The 27,883-nt window shown below is 45.4% G+C and overlaps 1 protein-coding gene and 1 long non-coding RNA gene across 5 annotated transcripts in view; one reads left to right on the forward strand and one right to left on the reverse strand.

The window, feature by feature from the left end:
* The window catches only part of LOC146348287 (uncharacterized), an 80,347-nt gene extending 74,576 nt beyond the window's left edge, over positions 1–5,771 (forward strand). Inside the window, exon 5 of one of the 2 annotated variants that reach the window (XR_014790587.1) lies at positions 2,154–5,771. This is a non-coding gene — a long non-coding RNA (uncharacterized LOC146348287). The remainder of the gene's footprint in view (positions 1–2,153) is intronic. The other variant, XR_014790588.1, reaches the window with a different exon arrangement.
* Positions 1–27,883, reverse strand: part of PTPRF (protein tyrosine phosphatase receptor type F) — a 724,144-nt gene that overhangs the window by 23,432 nt on the left and 672,829 nt on the right. For all 3 annotated transcript variants that reach the window (XM_084852780.1, XM_084852779.1, XM_084852781.1), the window contains 8 exons: positions 24,218–24,471; positions 23,340–23,430; positions 21,457–21,669; positions 18,577–18,728; positions 15,742–15,857; positions 12,082–12,179; positions 2,072–2,195; positions 762–937 (listed from right to left, as the gene is read on the reverse strand). In XM_084852780.1, the coding sequence (XP_084708906.1) occupies positions 762–937; positions 2,072–2,195; positions 12,082–12,179; positions 15,742–15,857; positions 18,577–18,728; positions 21,457–21,669; positions 23,340–23,430; positions 24,218–24,471 (1,224 nt within the window). The remainder of the gene's footprint in view (positions 1–761; positions 938–2,071; positions 2,196–12,081; positions 12,180–15,741; positions 15,858–18,576; positions 18,729–21,456; positions 21,670–23,339; positions 23,431–24,217; positions 24,472–27,883) is intronic.

A 27,883-nucleotide genomic window follows, 5' to 3' on the forward strand; every position in this document is an offset into this window, starting at 1 on the left:
CTCTGTGTACACATTCAAAGTGTATGCAAGGGGACAGGGATTGTAACTGTGGCAGCTATCACCCTTCAGTATGCCTCATCTCTGTATGTTGGAAGACACATCTGCACAGTGGCCTATGCATGGAGACGCCATGCACCATCCCAATTTCTCCAGTTACAGTTAACACTGTTGCCATGTATGCCACTATAGAAATATGCCCTCCAATGCGTGGAGGCTGGGCATGCCAATGGACTGGGCTTGCCATCCTGATTACGATCCTTCCCTCTTTGAATCCCTTTGAGCATCTTCACAAGGCCTGAGAGAGGCTCAAAGCTTTGCCTGTCAAGCCATTATTTCCCACAGGGAGTCATGCTGAGATTTTATCCTTTCTATGTAGCTTTATAGGGTAAGATTACCACCATGACTCACTGATGAAGCAACCCCCCTGCAGTCTACAAAACAGTCATAAAACAGATTACCATCCCCATCCCCACCCTTCCGAGTCACTTCACTCATATAGGCAAATGGTGGCTGATTATAGTGTTCAGATAAGGATTTCTAAAATTGATTGAGTGGGGAGAATATAAATGATGGGCAGGCTGGCATCAATACATTATTCCTATCTTTGCCTGTAATGCTGTACAGCTCTAATTTCCTCAGAGGCATACTCTTAGGACTCCTCCGTGTCCCAGTACTATATGAAGCTGCACACCCAGATTCAACATGGACTGCACCTCTCCGAGTTATCCCAGCCAAGCAGCAGAAGTTGAGTTTATTCATACCCGAGACTTCTCCTCCAACCGGGTCATCATGACAATTGTGGCTGTGCGTTGTTCCCATACCATCCTCCAGAAGTCACTAAGTGTTTCTGGCAGAGGCCCCTGTGTAGCAATGTAGGCATTCTGCTTGCGGTAGCCGTCGATGTAATTAGCATTGATGTAGTCACTTCCAGGGACTCCTGAACGACAGAGAAAGAGCATGAGTCTTCAGGAAGTTGAGAAAGCAAAAGGACTTGCTGGGAGAGAGAGGAGATCATACAGACACCTCATCTAGAATGACAGGACTGCCAAGCAGACCTCTGGCAGAATGGAAATAGATGAGGGGCCCATTTTAACTGGCATTTAAGCAGTATACAAGGAGGAAATTGTACTATCCCACAGAGCACAAACAACCCCAATCAGACGCTCTGGAGACTGATGAGTGTTCCGCAAAATCAAGAGATCAAGCTGTTTGTCCCTTGCTACAGCAGCAGCATAAAGTCTGTCCAAGGGTTGGGTACTGGATGTCCCAAGAAACTTGTGGCCTACATCTCTTTGACAATAGCTTACTCACCTCTTCCAATGGGATGAATTATTGAAGCAACTGCTTCAGTAAAGGCAGAATTGCTTGTAGGACACATACTCCTGCCAGGCCAACCCTCAAACCTGACATGTATTTTGGAGCTAACATCACACATTGGGTTAAAAATATAAGGCCCTTATTCACACTGCAGGATACACAAGTGCTAAGGTACTTGATGTCCTTAATGAGCCATATCTTTCCCCTCCCTCTAGAGGTTATTTTGCTCCAACTATAATACACTGGCTCAAAATTACAAGGGAAGCTCAACATGGAACCAACTGCCCAAACAGGCAGTCCAGAGATCATTTTGTGGTTGAGTACACCTCCTAGAGAACATAAAATCCTTGCTTTTCCTGGACCGTTCAATGAAAAAATGAGGCTAAGGACCAGTTTGGACAGCTAAGATGCACAAGAGGCAGCCACATTCTGGCTCAGACATGGGCAGATATCAGAGATAGTAAAAGGCTCTAGCCATGGTCAAAGAGGACCTGCACTCTTGCTGTTCTCTCATAGCCATAGCTATAGGAGGTGATGCATACTCCTATTGGCACTCTTTTAAAAAAAAGAATATCTTATGTCAATTTCATCTCTTGTTGTTCACTGCTCTGGAATCTGTTTAGATGTGGAGCGGTATACAAATGTTGTAAATAATAATAATAATAATAGTAGTAGTAGTAGTAGTATGGAGCTTCAACTCCTCATGTCTGATGCAGGGCATTTTGTTAGCACCAGGAGCTGCTAATAGACTCACCATCAATGGAGGTCAGGATGACACGAGAGTGGTCATAGGCAATTACATTTGCATAGCGGTTCTTTGGTTTGTTCACTTCCAGGTTGGAGTTCTCCCAGGTGAACTGCTGCCCAGGATCAATGGACTGCAAGAAAGAAGAGAGGAAAAGAAACACTAAGATACAGTGCTTACTCTCAATTTGTGGCATGTTTACACGCTTTCAAGCTATCACACATCTTCTTAATTCTGAAATAAACAGCAGCCACTCCCAGAATATAAAAACAGTATAGAATGAAAAATGCAAAAGATTCATATTAGAGATCTGAAGGCTAATTCACAAGATTTATTTGCCACAGGTGCATTCAATCTGGGCAGACAAAAAAGCCCTGTCTATGCTGAGACATAAACCCCAAAAGTGAACTTAGGAATTGGCCACTTGCAATCAGTGCAGTAATTAGTTTTTACATTATGTGAATTCTCCCATGTCTAAAAGCCAAAAACAGTGATTCACTACAAGCTGGTAACAATTGTCTTGTATGAATAAATTCTCTGATGTGCAGCATATTGGGAAATCTGTGCCCAGTTGAAGGCCTTGAAAGGGCAAAATACCCAAAATATATTTCAAAGCAAATTTGAGAACAGAAGCATGCACATAAAGTTGATGCCTCTTTTCTTAGGGATGAACAGTGGGCTTTATGGTGAACATAAGTCTAGGAACACAGATCACTGTTTCTCCACTGCACAGCGTGATTTGTAGGGGGAAGGGAAGTGTCTGTGTGTGCACAATTGTGCATACACAACTAACCTTTCCCTGGCAACCTCTCTATCTACTTTTCCTTGCTTGTTACAGCAGATACTTGTCTATGAACAAACGTGTGTTGTGTGGGTGGGTTAAGGCTCTTTCAACTGCTGTTTCTTCCCTATAAATCCCTCCCCACACTACTTGGCAGCAGAGAAACAGCAACCCAGGTACCCAGGCCAATAGTTGCTGCTCAACATTTTCAACAGACCCAAATCCCTCATTGCTCAAGTTTTTCCCCATCTTTGCGTACCAGGCCTGCTAGAGCTACTTTTAAAAAGGAGCATCTGTCATTTTTTCAGTGAGTCAAATGTGCAAATGATGGCAAGAGAGGTTGAAAAAATGCCATTCAACGTCACAGCGTACAATAGAAGCTCAGAGTAGCAGAGTGAGTGCAGTTCCTGGCTTTCCTTCCCTGGGGAGCACCAGGTTAGGTGAAGCACAGCATTCAGGTGGAAGGAGGCATTACTTCATTCATCCTCACAGAATGGAGTAACATGCGGTGGAAGCAATATTACCCAATGTGTGACCCTTTTACAATATGTTCCTCCACTCCATACTCAGCCAGAGAAATCTCTCTCAGCTAGATAATACTCCATAGTTTTATTTATACGTCCCTTCACTTTGGGGTTTATGAGAAACACGTGAACTCCCTCCTGCCTCCTAAATGTAGGTTCAGAGAACAAGTCGTAAGGAAGCCTTGCCCATCCAACCCACTTGCCTTCTTTCATCAACATATCTGCCACAGTGCTCTCTAGCTGGATTACTTCTCCACATAAGCAAATATTGCCTGCTCTCCTGCAAAAGCTCCCTTATACACCTGACTGCGGTCTCCAGCAAACAATACCCGGCACATGGTCTCTCCCAAGCCTGACATGGCAATTGGGGAACCATTCTCTACGATGACAGGATACCGCAGTGGACAGAGGGCTCTTTTTCCAGTGGCCCACAGGCGCACTTACGGCTCACCGTGACTAAGCAGGCCCAGAGCAAGCCCCTTTAAGACAGATAGGAAGCCAAGACATATCAGAATGCACATGAGCAGCAAAGCAAGAACAGCTCAGTATCTGTTCAGTTTGTGCTGGCATTTTTCCTGGCCTGTCTCCTCCCTAGCACCACTGGGAAGCTCCCTTGCCTTAAGCTATGAATAACTAGTGGCTATGCAGACACTGTCCTTCCTCTGCATTTTGAGGAGCAACAGCTGAGACTGCCATCAACAAAACCATCAGATGGGGCTGGGTCACTGGGAGGAATGATGACCAAGTTCAAGGTATTGCACCAGCCCTTCTGGCAAAACAGAGCATCCCTGTGTTAGGTTCAATGGCAGAGGATCTCCATTTCAAGGAAAACCAATGTAGCACACAAAAGGGGTTTTCACAGCCTCAGCAGGGAGGATATGACATCACAGCACTGCTAATAGGCGGTTTGGGAAATGCAGGATGTAAATAGACGTTTCCAACAGGAACCCTATAATCTTCTATTATCAGAGTAATAAGCAGGCAGCGCAGTGCAAAGTGGCAGGAGCAGACGCAGCCCAGCTCTCTGCAGCTCATGACTGGGGCTCTTGTCACACTAAGCAGATCTCCTAGGCCGACACCAGGGGTACTTCCAGACAAGGCTTTTATTGTGCCTCATTCATGGAATTTTACAGAGGGCCCAGATGACACTGTGATCCATTTGTAATCAGCCTGTGTTTCCCCAATGCTGCATCCATCTTTTTTCTAACTGCAAAATGTTATGCAGTTCAAAAATGTGTGCATATGTGTGTGTTTGCAGTGCAATTTTCAGCAGATGGGGACAGCAAAATGTGCAACTGAGGCAGGGTAGGAGGAGATGTGGATGACCTTTTGGGGGTGCCCCTCCTTTCTCTATTTCTTTGTCCTGCATTTCAGGTTACAGAGCCATTTTGTGTCCTGCAACGCAAGACTTTTCCCCTCTCCCAAGACTTCTTTTAGGGAGAAAAGCAGGGAGAGATCCCACTGAACACAGCAGTACTTACTTTTGAGTAAAGATGTGTCGGAGCTAACTGCAAGACTACAACCTTCTTATTGGTGCTCAATTTATTTTTATTTTTTAATTGAAATTTCACTAAGCTGGAATAGAGACACTGTGAAATTATCCAAGAGGGTTTTTTAAATGACAGGGAGGTGAAACTGACATACATTTTTGTCAATTTGAACAGTCCTCCCTTCTCCTTTTGAGTCACTTGAATCAAAGGAGCCCCTTCAAATGTCCAGAGAAAGGAGAGGGGTTTAAGGGTGTTATTCTGCAATTTCCTAACCAAGCTGTGAAACTGAGCAGAAAAATATATATGGATTTACAGCCCCACTGCCATCATGTTTACTTGGAAGCAAGTCTGCAATCCACCTGTCCTGTGCTGCAAGCACTTCAAAATGCACACACGCAGTGTGCTAAATGTGCTGGAAAACACTTACTTCAAAATAGGAGAAGGGGTATGTTGCAACCATGAGGGCTCCGAGAAGGGGAAGGGACAATATTGCCCACTCACTATGTTATGCCCACTGTGTGGTTGGAACATAGTGAGGGCACACGCACCGAAGAAGCCTGGAGAAGTGTGGACAGTCCATGGGAATTTTGCTTTTAGCTTACAGCAGAAGAGCAATGACTGGCAGTGCTAGGAGCCTCTGGCTGGAAGTACCCCAAGTCTCTCTGGCCCACGCTGACCCGGAGTTGTCCATCTTACAAACAGACAGTTCTTGTTCTCCCCACTATGGAGGAGTTCCATCTGGCTACTTGGTAAACGACATTTCTCTTTTTGCAGTAAGACTGTGATAGGATGTGTTTACTTCTGGGCAGGTATTTCACAGCTCAAAACAAACGCAGAAAATGGAGCCTATCCCAAGACTGACATTAGGAGGGACAGTTTCAAAATATTTTGATAAATAAAATATTGTATTTCACATTTTCAGTAGATATGATAACATCCTCAGCTCAGAACCTTATCCATTTATGGATGAAAGGCTGATAATACACAACAGCCAAATGTCAAGCTGTTTTGGATGGAGAAAGCCACCTTTTCAAACAGTTAAGAAAATGGCTACTTTCTCTTATTCACATACTTCTACCACTAGAATGGCTATATACAGTGAAAAACTATGCGCCCACAGGTCTTGTTCAAAGGCAGACGGGTAGGGTCAGAAGTGCAAAACACACCTCTGCTCAGACTCACATTGAGATAGCTGCAATGTCTGGGGAGGGGAGGGGAGGGGAGGGCAGCACAGCTTCACCATCTCTCCCCCTGCCCCTCTGCTCCATCAGCGCTGCCATTAAAGCCACTGTTTCTCTTCGGAGTGAGAAGGTGCAAAATCCTCCACTGTTCTGTCACTAACGACCCCATAAGAGGGCAAACAGGTGAGAAAAGCAGAAGGAGGAATCCACCTGGCTGTGAAGAGGTGCTAATTAAATACGCCTGCAAATGAGTGGCTCATTTAGAAGTGAAATGATTTAATTTAAACCTCAATGATGAATTAATGTGCACCTGTTTCTCCCTTAATGGTGAACAAATGAGTAAATAAGGCAGGGAAGCTGGGGTGCCCAGAATGCCACTGAAAACCATTATGCATAGTGCTCTAGATGGGCCACACACCAAGGAAAAGGTTAATCCCCTCACCTACCTCCTCTCCCCTGTCCAGGGGCAAATCATCTTTACCTCAGCAGTATATGCAAATTTATTCCCACTCTTTGAGCCCAACCACAAGCAGGCACTACCCAACGGAGGGCGGTACCAGCAGAATGTGTGCGCGTGTGCATGTGCTGGAGAAGGGGGTGAATGGGAAACCATGGCTATACAGTTATCAGCTTTTTCTCTACCAGGACTCCTGTGCCTTTAATAACTGAACGATCAGCAGAAATACAGCAGGTGAGGCTTTTCCTGGTATGCAAGCCCAGTAATGACAGCTTTACTTGATTTTTGTTAAAATCACAGGAACCCTGCCAGAAAAAAGTTGGCAACCCACTCTTTCAATACAGATTTTTGTACAAGCTGGGACAAACTTTGTTAACTCTGTGGGTTGGCTAAGGAATGCCGTCCTGCAGTACTATCAAGAGGGATTGTAACCTTCCTAAGCTGTGAACCTGAGGCCGTGTTCTAACACAAGCACAACAACTTTGTGAACACTCAGCCCAGCATATTAATGGTGGCAGTTCAAAAAGACATGTTAGCATAACCACTGGCCAATGCTGAACCACAACGATGCTTAAATGGGGAAATAATGGCTCATGAACTGGCAACAAATCAAACTGTAGCACTTCTGACAGAAAGAAAAAAAACCCTCCCAGTTTCTATGATAAACTGCAGTACGATAAGCAGTCCTGGTTCTGGGAACTTGCACATAGTCGTGGTGGGATCAACAGGTGCAGGAGAGGAGAGACTGAAGAAGGAGCAAGGCTTGGTCCCTGCAGGTAGAGAGGCAACTGAGGATAGTCAAGCTATGAGGAGCTCACCCCAAACCCACTGCCTGTCACAAGAGCTTGATGGCAGTGACAGATATGTTGTTGTGTACCTGTCCATCCTTCTACTCCAATGCTCTCTTCCCCTGCTTGTTGTGGGTTGTAACTTGACTCCTGCTTGCTACAGCAGAGAGGAGAGAAGCATCAGCAAAGGGCCTGCTGAAGCAGCAGGGTGGGGGGTCTTGTTACTGCCCACTTGCTGACACACTGGATTAGAGCTCTTAAAGTGCCAGGCAGTATTCTCTGGGGGAGCTCTAGGAAAACCCCAGCAGGCTGCTTGTTTGCCTGTCAATGGCCAAGGGGAGACTAAGGAAACTCTGGAAGTGGGACACTTGGCAGGCTCTTTCAGGAGGATGGGAGGAGAGAGATGTCGCATGGTACAGGCTACTTGACTATTTCCTGGCTGTACCTGTCATCACACAACTACATGTCTGCACCTTGCGACAGCTCCTGATGGGCCCTAACGCTGTGGCAGCTGGCTGGAAAAGAGATGGCTCAGATCCATGGAAGCATGTGATGTGCTTCATGATCATCCAAGGGGCAACTACAAACGTGTTGTCTCAGCAGGTGGCTGCTAAGCAGACTCTGCGGGGCTTCCTCAATGACTGGCTTCACAAAGGTTCCCCAGAGAGAAGGCTGAGTGTGGGGCATCCTGGGAGCCATGATGGGTGGATTCCAAACCAGCAAGATAGAACCAGGGCAGGGAGATGCTGAGGGCCAGAAATCCTGGGTTAACTTTCCTGCTCTGTGATGGAAACTGGTGAAGGTGAGAATAAGGTGAAGTCAGAAACAGAAATTGCCACCATTAGGGGTCTCAGAGTAAGGGTGTATAACGAAAAGATCTGGATCCAAACACTGGACCCTTTCCCTCCTTCCATAACACATCTCATATGGAGGGAGCTGTTCTAGTATCTATAGTTGCTTGGATTTTAATCTTTCTGGAGCACTGCAGCCACCATCTACTATGCTTAGAGATTTTATTATATCAAGCGGCATATAAGTAGTACTAATAATGAATAAATACGCTGACCCCAATAAAGTGAGGCAGGGATAGGCTAACAGCCCCTTATAACACTGTGTAATTTACACATCCCAACAATTCAGGGGAGAGGCACATTTTGCAGAAGGCATAAGTACACAGCGGTCCCATTTACTGAGCTAAGTGGGCAAAGAATCACCTGTCCAGAAAGTTTGGGGAGTATGCCAGCAGTCCATGGCGATGCAAACTTGTCAAGACTGGTGACTCTGCCTGCTTCCCTGCAGTGTTCACTTTAGTATGGGCATCTTCCTGTGCCAGTATTCAAAAAACATGTCAGATAGTAGGCAGATATATCTAAAGCTCGTTCCCCTCGCCACCCTGTAACATTCTCAAGTGTGTAGTTGATCCACACAGCTTCTCAAGTTATTAAAACAGTATTTCCCACTTGACACAAATGGCCATTCTGTGAGTATATTTGCCTTAGCATGATGCTGCATACACTTCAAAGATCCAGCATTGACACAAAGGCTCCAGCCTGGTTTTGAACCCAAGGGGAAGGAACAACATAAGGTATATAAAGGCCCATGATCAGGGCCAGACCTACTATTAGGCAGAGTAAGGCAGCTGATTTTGGCTGTCATCAAAGGGCAGCACATGTTACTTATTTAATTATTATTGTATTTTTACTATCACGGACAGGCGCATATCGGATTCTATTTCCTATGTGGCAAAATTACTCAGCCAGCCTTGAGTACTATGCACCGTGGCTTTGGGGTGGTAGTAGTGGCAGCATTTGCTGCTCTGTCTCAGGCAGCAAAATGTTATGTGCTGGCTGTATGACCAGTGACAGATATAAAGAACCGAACTGTAGCCAATTCACCCACTATACACATAGCAGATAGCATCTGCTCCCTGTCAGCATGGAAAAAGCACTCTAGTTCTCCAGTCAATAGCAAAAGCTAGGTTCACTCAATGAGCAGAGGAGAAGCACTTATCCCACCTTAAAATTGCGTAATATTTATCCACAGTCTGGTAGACCACCTGCTTTGCGTATCCTGTGGGCACAGGCTGCCTGCAGTACAAACAACAGTCCAACAGGAGGAGCTCAAGTACAGCCATTGTTCCAGCACAGCAAGTGTAGATTAATAATTAACACGCTGGCAGGATTGTGTTTATTTAATTCTATTAATCCCTGGCTGTAAATTCTCTCCAAGTTTCACTGTACACCAAGGGCTAAAGATACTCTCTCTGTGGCTTAGTTCACCCACCACATACAGACCAATTTAGAGTGACAATGAGCTAGCCACTCCTATCATGTACGCAAGGCACACGGAGAACAAGTTGCCTTCAGGTCCAGAACAGTTCACAACTGGCATTGGCATCACTAGGCAGCCATATCATTGGGCAAATCCTTTTTCTGCTCCACCTACTCTCTCCATCACAGATGCAGATACAACTGCAGCCTCTGCAAGCTGCTGACTCAGCACCTGACCTCTCTTTCTCTGCTATTGCCCCTGAGGACCTAAAGCAGAGGTTGCAGACTGCAGTGCCTCTCCTCTCACTGAGGAGCAAGGTTTTGCTCAGCTGATGGTTGCTCCTAATGTTATCTGTGGCTAAAGTGCTGTTAAGTATTCAGACCTGTGAATTGCCCTTTGGGCTTGAGCATGCCCTCGGCAGAATGTGCAAACTTGTCTTAAGGACGTTTTGCTGCTAGGTTCGTGTGAGAATACCGAAAATGCAATTCTTCCCAATGTTTATGAGAGAGCAAATAGCTTTGAGGGATGGTCCAAATTGCTCTCCCTTCCCTTTTTGCTGCTTGGGTCAAGTTAACTGGGACTGAGAGTATACACAGCTCAAAAAGGGTCAATATACCGGACTGCCTAGCTCGGAGGGTTCATGAGTGAGATCGGAGTCCTTTGGGGGTAGAAACTGTAATCAGTGAGGGGATACAGAATACCCTCCCTATGTAGCAATATGTCCTGGTGCTATACTGCTTTTTCATTACTCAGCTTTGGTACACAAGATTGCTCTTGAATAATTTACCTATTTTTCTGGATTTCTCCTCCCACATCATGCTGCTATGCAGCACCTGCTGTGCCAGTAGCCTCCATGTGCTTGTCAGGCCTGAACGTTTCAATTTTCTCCAGTAGCACTATGGACAACCCAAGAAAAGTTTGTTTTACTTTTTCCCCAACTTCCTGAGTGGGCAAGTTTTGCTTCAGGACTCTTTGTGCCAATAAGAAAATCCTCTCCCACTACTCAGCCCACCCTGGTCTGGGAAAAGTGGCTCAGACTAGGGTACAAGGCAGCAGAATCCCTGAGAAAAAGCCGTTGGCTGCTATTAGTTCCCTGCTGAATAGCTACTTCAGGATGGCCAATATAGCAGATGATTGCCTGAAACTGGAATTGGAAAGAGGGGAATTGGAAGGATGCACATCACAAATGTATCTAATGGCCACTTTGAGAGACACTGAGCTCTCCAGTGTAACTCAGGCCCCTTATAAGAGCAGGGTCACTCAGCCCCAGATGCTGATGCTGCTAACGTTGCTCACAGTCTTTTCATGCAATGCTCCAGAAAAAAGATTCCTGTCACAGTAGTCTGTGAAACAAAAGGTCCAGCTACAAATGGGCTTCCATGTGGGGAAAAATGCAGATGGGTTGGCAGGCAAACAGGCACATGGAATGATCATGCCTGCTTATTTTGTGCACTCACCTAGTTAGGAGCCCTGCTTGGACATCATACTCCTCTCTCTGGTATATCCTATGGATTAGTAGTGCGGGGTTAACTGTTTCCCCAAACCTCCTAGACGTTAGTCCCACTTTCACATGTGAGCCTTTAGCTAGCCAGTGATTCTCCCTGGCTTCCTGGCCCCTGTAATCTTGCCTTGTGGGTAATGCTTGTATCACATCTCTTGAATCAAGGGAGATATGCTGCAGCAAGGGGAGGTCAGGGGCAAAGGAAGATAACAATTCAAGTAGGACCAATAATGCGTATAAAGGACACTTCCTCAATTTATCCTCCCCCCTCTCTCCATATGAGAGTGTTTTATTTATGATATAAACCCCTCATTGCTGAAGTGGGCCCTGCAGGGCTTGCTGCAAGCACAGGAAAACATTTATCCTGCTACTGTGACTCTAATAGCTACAAGGGAACTTTTTCCAACATAGCAATTTTTCAAATTAATCATCTGCCTAGTAAATGGTTCATCGTGGAGAGAAGGAGCTTGCGAGCAAGAGACATAGCAATTCGTGGGTTCTCAATAACGCTGTTTTGGCCTCCATAACAACATAAGCAACACTCCAGTGGCTACTGCACACTTTACATTTTCCAGCAATTATTCATAATTATCAGAAAATGTGTAAAATGTAATGTGAGAATGGCCACAGAAGTATCCATATTGCTCCCAATATACACATTGGGAAGCCACTATATATATAGGATGCAAAACAGGTATGCACATGGCCATTCCCACGTTACAGTTTATACACCTTCAGAATATGGACAGTGATGCCAGTGTCAGAAAAGGTAATAGTCAACTGGTCCTAACTGGAGACATGAAAGAACTGAGAGAGGCAGATATAGAAGTGTGGGCCACGGATCAGGATTAAGAGGTGTACACAGATACGGGATTGGGGGAGCCATGGTATTGAAGTACTAGGATTTCTTGGACAGATGAGTCAGGATGGAATTCTTGTTAGTTCAGCAAGGCTAAGGTAAGAAGCTGCAGAAGAAGCTACAGTTTAGGAGAACATGGATCCAAAAGAACACATAAGGCTGCTCACCTCATATTCCTGGGAGAACTTCAGCCCATCATTGGCCTTCAGTCGGTCAATGTTGTCAGCGAGGTCTGTCACTGGAATGGGAGGGTGGTCACGCATGCCTGCCAGAACAAACATAAGGGAGAGGGAGGTAGCAGGGGGGAAAATTATTGCTAAGTTAAAGGGGAGTTATTCTTCCACATGTACACAGTGAACCAGATGGCAATGTGTAACACTGGCAAGATGGATGGAATATGAGCAAGGTAACATGACATGCAGTGCCCAAGCAATGGCACAATGTACGTGTACATGCTCAGATGAGACAGCAACCAGCCAGGTGGCTTCCACATACCAGGTGGAAAGGGTGAAGGGGCTTGGAAAGATGTTCCTGCACAGAATGTGACTGGGTTAGGCTGGGGGGCAGCAATAAAGCACAAAGCTCTTACAGAATGGGGACCGGCCTTCAGTTCACCAATAGTGTGCGCTACAGTGAAGAAATAGAGATCCTGAACAGATGCCTCCTTTGCTTACTGGGCCTTGGGACCAGTTTCTGTATCTCTCTCTCTAACAGCCCACTCATACCCACAGAGATTGAGGCAGCAGTCAGGTCTTAAGCATTAATAGCCACATTCCTACTGGAAAGGCACCAGTAACTCATTCCTCTAATAACTGGGTAATTTAAGAACATTTCTTATCCAATAACGTTTTGCCTACTGACACGGTGGGAGAGCAGAGGGTCTGGGCAGTAAGACGACATACTAGCTTAGAGTATGTTGACTGCATAAGAATACACAACCAGACTAAGTGGACTCACACCACACTCTTAACTACCCACCTGGGCTCTGACAGCTGAGCCCCACCTTTGTTCCTCTGTAATGCTCAAAGCATCAACATGAAATTAAATCTGCAACAGACCCCACCCACTTTCATTTTCTTCCTTTCCATGGGGGGCTAGAGCCAAAGTAAACCTTACAAGCCTGTGGGGACAATCAATTCCCACCTTCCTTGTTTGCCCACCCAACATCAGAAGATCGGAAAATTAAAATAACATCTGCAAGTGACACACTTCATTTGAAGCTCATTAAGACACAGGACAAGAAAGAAAAAGAGAGCAACTACTCCTGGGCTTAAGGCATTCCAATAAGGTATTGCCAACAGAACAATGGCTGAAAAGGACATCCAGGAGATGAGCAATTCCCAGCTTATTGGACCAGCATTTCCATTTCATTTTGGAAGAAATGTTATATGGCCTGCTTGCACGATAAATGCATCCTTTGCAATGGCAGCCAGGCCTTGTCTTCCTAAAGTCAGAGCTGTAACTATACAACTTGCCAAGAGAAGAGCAGCTGCAGTCTCATGTGCTCAGCCCAGATTGCAACTTCACTGGCTGATTTCTGAATGCCATCTTTGGAAAACTGTCAAGACCTAACCTCTCCTCCTTTCCTTCTATGTAGGCTGGAGCATCTTCTGTGAATTGCAACAGAAACTAGCCTTTGGAGGACTGCCTGGTCCATAAGCCAGTGAAATTGTTAGCTCTATGTCTGTGGTGAGTGAGGTTGACCTTCATGACATTGAACAAAAAAAGATGAGAAAGAAAGGAGAGGAAAAAAAAGAGAGTGAGGAAGAAGCAAAAGGAGGAGAAAAACTAACTTGAGATATTCGGGCAACTGGGGCCACTGGCACCTGCAAGAACAGAAATCCCATTAGCTGTTGCTGAGGGCGGAGTCAAGGGTATGACAAAGGAGGGTCAAAGGGAAGCATAGAAGTCCCCACCACGAAATTCAAAAGCCTGTTTGGGAGAAAAAATTGCAGCGCAACACTTGCTACACATGTGGCAGAATGGTGAGTGATGTATTAAGACAAGCAGCAGCTACAACTAAGATTATTTCACAGACAATTTTACTACCACAAAGTGGATAGGGATTAGATTTTTCCCACAACGGACATGATAAATGGTTTTGCCTGTTGGCCTGGAAAGAGAGTTCCCATTTCTAGCACACGTTGTCTTCCCAAGACCATACTTCCCTTGCTACATGAGCCAGCAGCAGAGCCTTGTGACCATGGTTGCGTCATAAGTCGCCCAACCACTTAATAGTGACATCACTTTGCCTGACCGGTCACAACGCTGCAAAATGGAACATGAGTACAAGGGAACTGACAATCCATGCAAGAAGCTGTGTCTGAAGAAGAAACTATTAAAGTGATACACTTAATATTTAATAACAGCAGCCTGATTAATTATGTACTGAACAAAGCCCTTCCTGCCTCTACATTTGGCAGCAGGGATATTAACTACCAGACTGCTCAGGGTTTAGTTGCTGCTGTCTGGCCCACAGAAGGCACCCATCCATATCAGTATGAAGGTGAGATTAGGTGGAGGCAACGTAGTGACTCAGGCTGTAACATGAGTGCTGGAGCTCTTTGGCATATCGACTGCTCCCTGCTGGCCACTTGGGAAGACAAAAGGGTGCAAAGGCTGGAAGCAGCAGTTCAGCTATTCTAGTCAAGCCTGAGAATATGTCCACATGAAGCTGGCTCACCTTCCTCAAGCTGTGCCTTTGTCAACGTTACTTTTTGTGCAACTTGCTTTGTACCTGAGCACAGCTTTGTGCCATATTTATGCTTCACTCCTCACTCTGTGACTAGACTTCCAGCTCTCCTATCATGCTGGACTGTGCAAGTTATTTGGTGAAATACTGACTTTCCACTAATAGGGTGGGACGAGTTCCCATCCCACAGCTCTACAAGCTCTACAAGCTACATGGCCCTGACCACTGTCCCATCTGTAAGGTGATATGAGGTGGTGGAGCCAAGTCCTGGACAGACAGAAAAGAGAGCAGTGCTGCACATTATCACAGGCTAACTAGCAGCTCCCACCCTGGAGATACTTCCCTGCAAAATCTACCACTAACAGGACAAACAGTTCAAAGGGAAAGGAATACAGGACACATCTTGCAAGGTAGAATTTTGAAGCCAAGGAAGTCCTAATTTACAGCTCAGATGGCTCAAGTGTCTTCATGAATCCCACCAGTTAAGAAGGGCAGGATGGCAAGCTGCTTCTGCTCTAACAAGGGGAAATGTAAACCCAATCCTGTATTGGTGAGGATGAGACACTCTCCCAAAAACAGCCAGTCTAAGACATGCTCCCTGCTGAGATACTGTTGCCAGCAGCACTTATAGCTGCAAACTGCCGTAAGAGTTGGGTGGTGGGAGGCACTTCAGGAGCCAAGTCACAATAACAAACCAGCCTACTGGGATAGCATCTGCCTACCTTGCTGTTGGACAGTAAACCTATCAGTGTGTTGGACTTTCCCTCTGCTGCCTAATTTTTAGGTATATTCCAAAGATGACAAAACTGAATGTCATCTTTGGAATATACTATAAATCCTGCCAAGACTCAACAGAGCCACATTCCTGGTCATTAGTGTGTCTGCCCATCTTTTGTGACACCTACTTGGTCTGGCCTTAGAGCAAGCAGCAAGCCAGGCACCCCTATTCTGTTTATAGCTGCTATCAGTCATATGTGTGGGCACTGTATTAAGTCACTGGCCATTGGGACTAGGTTGATGGGGTGCACACGTACTGAAGGAGGTGGTGGTGCAAACAGTCTCTGGTCATAAACACCTACCCATAAGAGAGGCACAGAGCTCAATGGGGATGGGAGGCTGTACAGCCATAGCCTACCTGGTGTTTGGTAGTTGAGCCGTCTCATTTCAACAGGGTCAGAGGAATGGGCCAGCAAGGAATCCTTCAAGCCAATGGAATGTTCATCCTTAGAGGAGGGTGAATTGGCCCTTTTCCTAAAGGAAGAGAAGGCACAGCTTACAAGTCGAACGTGGGGTTGGCCCAAATCGCTGAGAGCTTCAAGATGGTCAGGCAGCAAACTCAATAATATACCTACCAGCAAGCAAGGGAGACTGGTAAACCCTTCCCCTCTCAGCCAGGCACAGTATTACAGAAACTCAAATTCCACCCCCATTCATTTATTAGAGGCTACTTCCTGTGGTGGAAGAACACATGGAATATTTTCCCAAGTATTAAAAAATTATTTAAAATGTGAAGAGTTGTAATATAATGGGGTAAGGGCTCTTCAGGGTGAGTTTTACTGGTCCATTAATACTTGTCTTGAATAGCTGAAGGCCCCCCAGGCGTGTGTTAATGGAACAATAAAATACACTGTTGTCTCTTCATGCTATATTTATGCCTACAGCTCCACCACCCTAGGCTCTTATCCTGGTAGATTTCACTAGCTAAGCAGAGATGAACCTGTCCAGTAATTAAATGGGAGACCTTTACAGGAAATTTTGGGATGGCAAGAATTATTGGTGACGTTCACTCACTATCATTAAACCAAATAGCCCCATATGGTGCTGCTTTTCCATACTTTACTGCAGAGCTGCAATGTGTTTTCTGGGGCAACTAAGTAGAGGTGGGGCAGGAAAGGGATGTTTTAGCTCCAGAAACAGACACTGCAGTCTCTCAGATGGGTACTAGGGAGCATTGTACTGCAGCCTGCAGGCAAGTCAACAGGTGTGAATGTTTAAATCTCTTCTATAGAGGTGAAGGGACTTTGGAGTTCTTTCCGGCAAGCCAGAGCACTGATGATTAATGTGGAGAGCCCTTGAGAGCACCCTGGAAAAATGTCAATTTGCCTGATGGCACAAACCCATTCGTTGAAGGGAGAAAATGCCACAAGGCAGCATGAGCTGCTAGCAACCCTCAGCCCCTAGTGGTGCTAGCAGGCACCAGGTTGTTCTGGACGGATGCAGCGCAGTTAGCGTGGTACCTAAAGAGCTCTCTGTGCTGCGTAGAGACGAGGTTTGTTCAATAAATTTGTTTAGCTGCATTGGGGCGAGGGAGGGAGGGGGAAGAGTAATTTATAAAGTAGCCACATCATTACAGCGTCTGAAATAAGAGCTCTGTGTCAGCCTGAATTCATCCCCTGAAGAGACTAGTGTACAAGGCAGTCAGAAGCTCTGCTTTGGCCCCTACTTCCTGCTGAAGGTGAATCCCACTCTCTGGTAATAGCATTCCAGATTTATCAGTGATCAGCTAGGCACCAAAGTCTGCAACCAGTGGGAGACCTTTACTGGATACATCGTGACACCAAGAAAGGAACGGCTCAGAGCACAGCCTTATTGAAATGATTTACAGAGCATGTCGAGTTCACCAAGGAACTCAAGTCAGCTTGTGGCAATGTCATCTCCCTGGCCAATATGCGGGTGGGGGGAATAACCCCACAAGCACCAGGACACCAATGCTTTGAAAGTGACTAGTTCCCTGAAATCTGGTCACACCTTAATTGTGAACTTCTTTATTTAACTCTAACAGCAAGACTAAGGGTGCTTCTAGATGGAGGGTTCCTAGTGCTACCAAGTAATGGTGCGACTATTATGTCTTTTTCTCCTTAATGGATTTTCTGTGGTAAGAAAAAAGAGGAAACAGGTGGTGGGAAAACATGGAGGGTTCCCAGTGGAAGATGACTACATCTGGATGCCTGCCTTAAAATTATGAACGGGGCAGGGTGATGGTGCCATAAAGGCCTCATCTGGAAGCACCTGAAGTAGAGAAGGGTGAAAGAATTCAGCATATTGCAATGGCTAGACAAGCAGAGTGGCAGATTGGTCTGGGCAGCAAGTTTACTATTCTTAACAAGATGAAAGCATGGATTTGAAACATATGAAACTAAGGAAGGAATAGGATGTCTACCTTTCTTGTTTGCTAGATCCAGGGACAGCAGAAATGAAAGGAGAAATCACAGTTACACAGAGGCATTAATTATGCATGCAGTAACCCAAAGTTAGCCCCTGCCGCCCTCCCAGCACCATGCACATTTAACTGGGGAAAAAGTATGATAGCTTGCCCAGAACTAAGGTGGGAGAATCAGCACTCTCTGTAGGCGTATGAGCAGCTCCTGTTTTTTTAAAACTCACCAGCAGTTCATACTGGACATTTGTGCCCCAGAACATAGATCAGAACACCTATGCCCATGCTGGGGACAGCTCCCTGGAACAAAGATACCCATTGCCACATGGAGAGTCCATTCTTTCCTGGGGGAAAGCACCAGGTCTTTGAATAAACTGAGGGGTGTAGGCATTTCCTGGCCAAAGTCTCTTGCATAATTCAAGCTATAGTAGTCAGTTTATCAGCCTATCACTGCTAAGCAGAAATGGTCCCATCTTCTATGGCATCATAAATGATTATCTGGTGCTGCCAACAGCCCCAACTCACTCACGGTGTACACCTCCCCAGTAAAAAGTGAAATGCAGAGCCTATTGAATGTGATCTTACACTTCCCATCTACTGTTGCTCTAGAGCCTTGCTTTACTGAGCACTGTTCTGCAGCTACAGGTGAGTAAGGCCTTTGGGTAGGGTCAGACCATGTGCCTCAGAGGGGACCGAGTGTTCCCTTGGGTTTGCCATTAAGTTACTCACTGTATAGGAGAACATGCACTTGAAGCTGGGGCAGTACTGCACCACAGGCACCATCACATTGCATGGGCCTAGGCTGTTGCTCACCTTTTGAAGAGCAGGATAGCTATGACAATGATGATGATTAAGATGACAGCCAGGACAGGGCCCATCACCCACAGCATCTCTGGTTCATCCTGCTGTTTTGCTGACACCTCCATCACAATCTCATCTGAGTAGGGACTGGCTGCATACTTCTTCTGTGAGTGGAAGAGAAGAGCAGACAAAAATCATTCATCAGATCCTTTACCTACATCGTCTCCAGCTTTCCCTCTGCCCAGTAGTCCCAAGCTGCCCACCTGCAATCTTTCTGAAGAGTAACTATGGAATTAATAACACACACTGCAAAAACCCACCTCCTCCCTTCAGTAACAGAACATTCTGAACCACAGCAGCCAGAAAGTAGTCTCCCTCAGTGCCAGAATGGAATGGCCCAGCTGAGAGCACGTTGCCAGTCTCAGATGCACAAAGAGCCAAATTATAGGCTTTGGAGTTGCAGCCAATTGAGCATTGGGGCTGGCGGGTAGTGACTAAGTGGTTTATAATACCTATTATGCTGATATAAACACATCGCCCCAGGGGGTGATATGTCAGGGAACACCCTCCGGGTATAATGGTGCACATTACACAGCTGACCAAGTCATGGCTGTCTCTGAAGCTACAGCTAAGCCCTAAGCAGAGCAGGCTTCACATGGGCTCCTCATGTACAAAAGCTTCTCATTCAAGTTGCAACCCATAGAGCAAGAACAGCCCTTGCCTGACACCTTATATATGCAAAATTGGCTGACTCAATCCTTGGGTATGCTATGCTCATGTGAAAGACGGAAGCACCTGTGCCATTGCCATTTCAAATTTGCCTTGTAGGTCAGGGGAGACACAGATAGGTAGGAATATGTTCTCCCTTTTTATGGAAAGCACCTATTGCTCTGTCCAAGGGAGCAGCATGCACTAACCTTGCTTTTGGTGACTCTACTTTTAGCGACTCTAGAGACTCCTGCTGTTACAAGAGTATACAAACCTGGAGGCTGAGATTTTAAACAGATGGGAGTCTATTTTCACACTACTGAGAAATGAGATGGCTACAAGAGAGAAGGCCTTTTCAGTGGTGGTGCCCCATCTGTGGAATGTCCTTTCACATGAGGTTTGCCTGGTGCCTACATTGTGATCTCAGTGTCAGGTGAAGACCCTTTTACTTTCCAAGACATTTTAGGATAGGAATGTACGAGAATTTCATTTTTGCTCACAAAACACATGCACGCGCCCTGTTCAAAGCTACAAATGTGAGCACATGTCCACTGAAAATATTTGGAAAGTGTCAAACACGTGCTGATGTTTGTCTTGTTCCCGATTCCCAGTTCAATTTGCACAAATTTCCTAATTTCCGCAAAATCCCACAGTAGATTGAATCAGCCCCAATTTAGTCTATGGAGGAAATCTGTGCACATTTGGGGAACAAATCTCCTGTCTGATTGCTGCTCAATTTGCACAACTTTTCTGTTCACACAGAGTGTGTAGCAATCACAAACCTGAACAGCAATTGAGCACAGGTCGAAAGGTGAGATGATGTTTGGAGAATCCTTCCAATCTTGAACACCGCTCATTTGCCCATCCCTACTTTAGGAATAGTTTTAGTGCTTCTAGGTCTTTCCATTGTTTATCCCTGTTGCTGGTTCTGGTTTTATTATGTGCTGTTGCTGGTTTTATCTTGTTTTTTCTCTGACTTGTTTTATCTTGTTTTCTCTGACTTGTTTTATTATCTTATTGCTATTTCGTATTTTTATGTTTTTAATTTGTACAGAACCCAGAGAATTTCAGTTATTGGGCTGTTTTAAAATGTAATAAATAAATACAATATAAATGAGAACACATTTCCAAAGTTCTAGGGTTTTTCTAGAGATGTGCAAGTCCTGGCACCTTACGTTTTACAAATGAAATGTGCTAAATGGGAAAGTAATCTGTGCTCTGCAATAGTTCTTTCAGCAACACTCATTTATGAAATTGTAACATCATCATTTCGCAGGGTTGCCCCTGCATACCAGAAAGGCGAAAGGCCATGAAGACAGGAAGCTTTAGTGGCAGGGTGGGCAACCTGTGGCCCTCCAGATGTTTTGGCCTACAACTCCCATCATATCTCACCATCAGCTATGCTGGCTACAGGTGATGGGAATTGCAGGCCAAAACATTTGGAAGGCCACAAGTTGCCTACACCTGCTTTTGTGTAAGGAGAGGATGACTGAGTTGAGCTTCAAGGTAGAACTTGCCACCTGGCACTGGAGCTTAGCTACTGAACAGTTGCAGCTGCACCACAAAATAAAACCAGGTGCCTGGAGGATTTGCTCTGCTAGTTGTAGTGCTCTTGTGAACAGTCGCTCTTGTACATGCAGTCCCCAGCCTCGTGGCACAAGGGCAGCTTCCCTGGCTGATCCAAGGCCTCCAACTCTCCTGGTCGGTAGCTGCATGTTTGCTATGTCCGCCGCACAAGTACTCGGACCAGATGAGTAATGAAGCGTTTGACCAGCTCTAATGAGCCATTACAAGTAAATGAGGCTGAAAGTGAGAGCCACAGCACAGGGCAGAGCAGAAGGGCCGGAGTGTCTTCATTATGACTGGACATTATTTACACATTTGCAGCAGCAGCAGCATTACTCACCCTTTCCTCTCCCTCATTCATACTGACTTGCAGCAATGGATAATCCAAAAGATTATGGAGGTGGGGGAAGTGAAGAGGTGCAAAGAATGGGGCTGGGAGTCTATTTTCTCTCTCTGATCTGCTGGGCCCCTATACACATAGGCAAGGGAGGCATGGGGAAGCAGAAAGGGTTTGCAGATAAAACTTCCACAGCCTTTAATGCTCCAATATTTCCCTAATGCCACCTCTGAAATGGCTCTCAGGCAATACCCAGTCTTCTCTCTTCTCATGTTCCTTACCGTATCACCATCCTCTAGTGAAGCCAGCACAAAACAACGGTAGCTCAGGTCTTCTGAAAGTGGCTTATTGTAGAAGCCTTTATAGTTTTTTTCATCCCCCAAGATGAAGGTCTCTGGCAGATCATCCATTTGGGCAGCAATGTAGGGCTTGAGGCGTTCTGCTTGCCGACGCTGGCGCCTGTCTGGGGCCCCTTCGTTTATGGCCTCGAGTAGCTGGGTGGCAAAACAAAGCCAATGAGAGAAAATGCTATGCCAAGGTGACACTACATTTCCACAAGGAAAACTTGCAAATCAAGTAAATTGCACAGGATGGCCCAGATATTCCTTACTCTAGTGAATTCCCTAAAGCTTTCTCCATAACTCCACAAATTGACATCTGCTCCCTTGTCATCATAGCTATTAGGCTATATGGGGGTAAAATATTTAAGCAAAGTATTGTTCTGGGATTCTAATGCATCTTTTGATTGTTTTTAACATAATCTACTTTAGGCACATGAACTTGAGCATGCTCCGGGAGAGAGTGCAGGACAGGAAGGCCTGGCGTGCTATGGTCCACGGGGTCACGAAGAGTCGAACACGACTGAACGACTGAACAACAACAACAACAACAACAACTTTAGGCACTGTTTCATGAAAAATAGTACATTTTATAAAAAGTTTTTAGTCCTCAACATTGTAAGAAAAATAATTTTGATGTGTGTATTGGTCTTGGATGGTGATCACCAGCAGCCATGTCTTTGTGGCCCTCCTGGTCAGCACGAAGAAGACAATGAAGCACTGGCCATACACGATCTACATATGTATCTTTGGTTGCCCAGGAATTTGTACTGTTAGAGACAGGTAAAGGTTCAGTAGGGTTTGAGACCAATTCATCCAACCCCAAAAACACACTTTGCAGGCTGCAGTAAAAGGTACAAAATTGCAAGACAATGGCAGGTGCTCCCGCCCCACATCCTGCTGGGCTGCAGCCAGGCTTTGTGTAAATCACACACGGTGCTAACAGATTTCATGGGACATTCAGAGAAAAATGACAAATTTCATAGTCATCCACAAATTCAAGAGAAAGGATATAAACACACCAAAATTCAATTACATTGCTCAGAAAGGCTCTCAGATGTTTAAAGATGTTTTTCTAATGAATAAAAATGAATGCTAGTCTCTGAACAGAAATTCTAATTTAAAATGAAGGAGAAGGCATGAAATACATTTCACACAAAAATGTGTAAGGGCAGGCATGGAACATCAGAACACTGTAGTGCCATGAAGACGGAGGCTGTGCAGAACTGTGCAGCTGTGTCAGCAAAGGAGGCCGCTGGCTTGTGACCTCAATTGGAGCGGTGTCCCTGCCGTCCACCCATTTTTCCAATTCTCTAAATCCTAATTGTTGAAGCAAGATGCATGCTCACACCCACACACAGCCATGTCTAAGCTTCAGTTTCTACATCTTGCTTTTCAGAGAAATTGTGTGACAGAGCCTGAGGACGAAAGGAAATAGGAATGTGATCCATAAATGCAACGAGTCCCCTGGGAATGGCACGTTAGTGAGCTCTTTCAGGCTAAGTAGCTCTGCAGGCAATTTTGAGAGTTGGCTAGCGATGAACATGGAGATCATGGGTAGTTGAGGAACCCAGCATTTTCAGGAAGGCAGAAGATGGCACCAAATACAGCTGTCCTTGAGGAATAATCCCACACATGCAAAGGCAAAGAAGCCCCAAGTCTTTTACCAGCTTCTCCAGCACTACAGGAGTGGCTAACATTGCCCATATAATCTTCCCAACTCAGTTCACATGTGTAGGTCAGTTTCTTGAACACCTGTTTCCCCTCCTCTCCACAAAACAAGTGGAAACAAATTTTGACACTAGCAGGTTTCTCCCTTCTCCTACCTGGTCCATTTCTATCTCATCTGGGGTCCTCAATCTGGAGGCTAGTATGTTGCTTGTGTGGTCTGCTGGCACAACCACAATGTAGTACCACCTGGAAAACAAGAGGAAAGGGGTGAGCCATGCTACAGACAACCTTGGTGTTGTATCCAATGTTAGTTTAACTTATGTCCCATTCATTTCAATAGGTCTACTCTAAGGTGGATTGGAGTGGGATACAACCTTGCCATCCCTGCAACTCCCACTTGCTACCTTCATTTTATCTGCACTTTCTGAAAACTCGGGCTATAGACTGTTGACATTTACTAGAATAATGAGGCCACAAGACTAGTTTTGGGGGGAATCATGCCGGAGGCTGGAAAAGATAGCCTAACACTGGATTCCTCTTTCAGTGGTGGGAGACCACAAACACAAATGAGGCTTCAACAAGCCTCCTACATTATTATTTAAAGTAACCATGCAACACTACAGAAGGTATATTCTGGGACCTTTAAGGAGGAAGGTGGGGATTATGGCTTAACGGTTCTAAATATTATGGTTTTGTGGCTCCAATTTTCATAGAAAGATAGGTGACAGAGGAGCATGACACAATGCACAAAAATGGTAGCCAGGAGCAGAATCCTGAGTAAGTCGCTATTTCAAGTCCAGTATCCTGTGCTTTTGTAATTCACACTATTATCACAGCCTGTAAAATTTGACACAGTTCCCAATGATGGCACTCCTTATTGCCCATGGAAAAATCCCACGACACTCCAGGGACTCAGGAGATTCCCACCTGCACAGAGGGACATACAAGACTGATTCTAACACCCTGCTCTCCTTCGGTTGAACACAGCAACAGGCCAGTAAACAGTAGAATCATAGAAGTAGGGAGAATATACCTGACTGGCACAGAAGTCTTCACTTTGGGGAGAGTGAGGGTGAACTGTCCATTATGGATATATTTATATGTGGAAATGGGCTTGCTCTGGAGGACATCAGGTGCTGTCCGGATGAAGACCCGGTGCTGCAATGCCCCAGCACTGCTTCCCCGGTTTGTAAGTGCAAAGGAGTAGTTGGTGTCTGGCTGAAGGTCATTAATTAGCTTCTTCATGGAGTGGCCATCCACCTCCACAGTCTGGCCATTGTACAGAATCTGCAAGCAAAGTCAACAGATTACAACAGCCCAAACTATAGGTGTCATCACAGAAAAAACCTGCATGAAATCCTTTTCAGAACTTTACCATTTGGCTTGGGTCTTTTTTGCCATCTTCTCACTGCATAAGACACCAAAGAAGCTGACCTCTTCTTAAGTGTGACTACCACTAATCTGAGTAATCACAATCATATGGTTTCCCGTCACCTCCAGGCACTGTTGGATGAAACTGAGTTTCAATTGTGATTTAGGCCTGGTTTTGGAATAGAAAATGCCTTAGTTGCCCTGTGGGGTGACCTCTGCTGAGAGAGAGATGGGAGTGAGACCCTGTTGGTTTCCTTGGACCTCTCAGTAACTTTCAATACCATAGATCTTGGTATCCTTACAGGTAGGTTGTGTGGTTTGGGGCTTGGAGGTTCTGTATTGCAGTGTTTCACTCATACTTGGACAGTTGATTTCTGAAGGCACTGCTGGGGATTATTGCTCTGCCCTATGGAAATTATGCTAGGGGGTTCCACAGGGCTCTATTTTATCCTCAGGCTGTTCAACATCTACATGAAGCTGCTGGGATAGGATATCTTGGGATGCTGAATGAGGTGTCATCAATATGCAGATGATACTCTACTCTAACTCTCCCTTTTCCTGTAGTTCAGGTGAGACTGTGGGTGTTCTAAACCAGTGTCTGGGCATGATAATGGACCGGGTGAAGGCCAGTAAATTGAGACTTGATCCATATAAGATGGAGGTGGATGTTAGTGCGTGGGTTGTCTGACCACTTGAGCGATGTTCAACCTGGGTTTGAGAGAGTTGCGCTCCCACAAGGGGATTAGGTGTGTAGTTTGGGACTGCTCTTGGATCCAGCACTGTTGCTAGAGGCACAGGAGGTTTCAGTGGCTAGGAGTGCCTTTTATCAGCTTTGCTGCAATACCTTCTGGACAGAGATAGCCTTGCTGCAGTTATCGATGCTCTGGTAACCTCCTGTTTGGATTACTGTAGTGCTTTGTAAGCGGGGCTGCTTTTGAAAATGGTCCAGAAATTTTAGTCCAAAGTAGGGCAGCAAGATTGCCAACTGTGACTGGCTGATACAATTGTATCATGCCAACGCTCTGTCATCTGTATTGGCTGCCAGTCTATTTCCAGGTCCAATTCAATGTGCTGGTAGTAACCTTCAAAGCCCTAAATGGCTTGGGGCCAGGTTACCTCCTTCAGTATATACCTACCTAGACACCAAGATCATATTCTGAGACCCTTCTTCATGGGCACAAGCCAAATGAGATGACGCAGGTAGCTACTAAGGAGAGGGCCTTTTCAGTGGAGGAACCCCGGGCATTCCAGCTGTGGGAAGCCCTCCCCAGAGAGGCTAACCTGGCACCTACACTGTAGGTCTTTTCAGTGCCAGGTAAAGAACGTTTTATTTCCACAGGCTTTTTAGTCCCTCAGATTTAAAATTGTGTTAGTGATTTTTAGGTCCTTGCTCTTGTTCTCTAATGCTGGATTTGTTTTTGGCTTTATTCTGTGGCTGTTCTAATTTGTTTTATACATTACATTATGTTTTATTGTCCTTGTAATTTATGGTTTTACCTCTGTTCTGTGAATTATCCAGAGAGTTCTGGCTATTGGGCAGCACAGGAAAGTAGTAAATGAATAAATGATACCTTCAAGGGTCTAAAATATGGCCCCAGCCTGAAATATAATGGTTTATATTTAGCTCTCCATATTTACCTCTTTAAGCAGAGTCCCAGTGATGCAACCCATGCATCTAGATACAGATGCTGGCACCTGAGTTTCCAGTGGGCTGTAGAGGAGGTACCAAACTGAGGAATGTATCCTTGCCAATCAGAACTTTATCTCTGTATAGATAATCTCAGCTCTGTCTCTTGCCATGCATTCAGTTTTATGGACTTTTATTCCCCTTGTGCTGGAGCAAGCAAGAGCACTGTCTTCTGCCCACTCACCACTTCCACTTTCCGAAGCAAGCCAGGCAAACTCCATTCCTGGGTTGTTTTGTGACATGTGGACCTGGAAAATCTGGGTGTTTATGGGTTAAACAACCCAGAGTTAACCCAACAATTGAGTTAACTCTGGGTTCATTAACCCATAAACAACTCAGAGTTTCCAGGTTGTTTGGGGCGTTCCTGGATTATTAATTGAAAGCGGAAATGGCAAGCGCATGGGAGGCAGCGTGCTCATCGCTTCGCCTGTGCCTGGCGAAGCCCAGGAATTGCAGCATGGCATGCGAACTGGGTCACTGTGCCAGAGCAGCAAAAACCGATCTCTAAAATGATTCTTTTACTAAAATCCTGCCAAGGTCTAAAATATGGGGTGGAAGCCAAGGTTCCTAGTCCAAACATATTCTGCTTATGCCCCCATGAAAATGTCTAAAAATCAGCTTTCATTCCCCAACAAGATGTAAGCTCAACATGCATTTTTATCATCTAATACAGGCAGGCAAGCAGTTCTTTTAGATCAGGGACAGGGTCAGGTTCTGCCTGCAACAGGAATCTCATCATAACATCGCCTCTCACTCTCTCCATAAGACTGGTTGTCTCTTTGCAGGGACTTTATCTCCTGGACCAGATAAAGCAGCGACTCTTCCCTGAGGAGAACTGAAAGCCTCATTATTGATTTTCAGGAAAGGAATTTCAGAGGTCTCAGTTCATCCCCAATAAAAATACCATGAGATTTAGCCTGTGCCTCAGTATTCACAAATCAGAACAATATCTACTTTAATTAAATCTGTTAAAAAGAAAGATGACACCCTTTGGGATGTAGATTTAGTGTGAGACTGTTTATCAAGTGTAGATAATGCTAATTGTTCCCATGGAGATTTATCAGCAGTGCTTGTTAGATTATTAGGCTTTGGCCTGGCATCCTGCACGCTTGAATTAAGCAGCTAGGCACAGAGGGGAGGGAGCCCTGTTTGCAAAGTTCCCATTTCCGGAGTTCACAGCTGCTTCTGGGAAGCTACTCTGTTGGTCCTTGTGCATGGCCTGGACGTCTAGGAGTCTCAATAGGAAGAACAAAACTCATTTACGCCCCTTGTCTTTGCATGGCTGCTCCTCAGCTAGCAAGCCACTAACACCATCTGCTCCTGTGCCTCACCATGGCCAACCTGCAGTAGCAGCTGCTGTCAACTCTCTGCTCACGTCAGCAGCCTCAGCTATGGCAATCACACCAGAGCTTATGAAGCACACACCACACAACAGTCGTGACGATTCATTCATTGTACCAGGACCTTCCCTAGTATAGCACTAGGAATGAGTCCAAAGAACTAACCTTTTACAATCAAATCCCCCTCATGGAATTCCATTGTTAGCAAGAGTGCTTACCAGTGTATATAATGTTGCTAGAAGGAAAAGCAGACACATTCGCATACTATGGTGTCCCGTTGTGTCGTAGAAGCCCCTCTCCT

Source organism: Heloderma suspectum, chromosome 4, assembly GCF_057233095.1.
Source record: "Heloderma suspectum isolate Gila_16-S chromosome 4, 16-S_ref, whole genome shotgun sequence".
In the NCBI taxonomy this organism is placed as follows: domain Eukaryota; kingdom Metazoa; phylum Chordata; class Lepidosauria; order Squamata; family Helodermatidae; genus Heloderma; species Heloderma suspectum.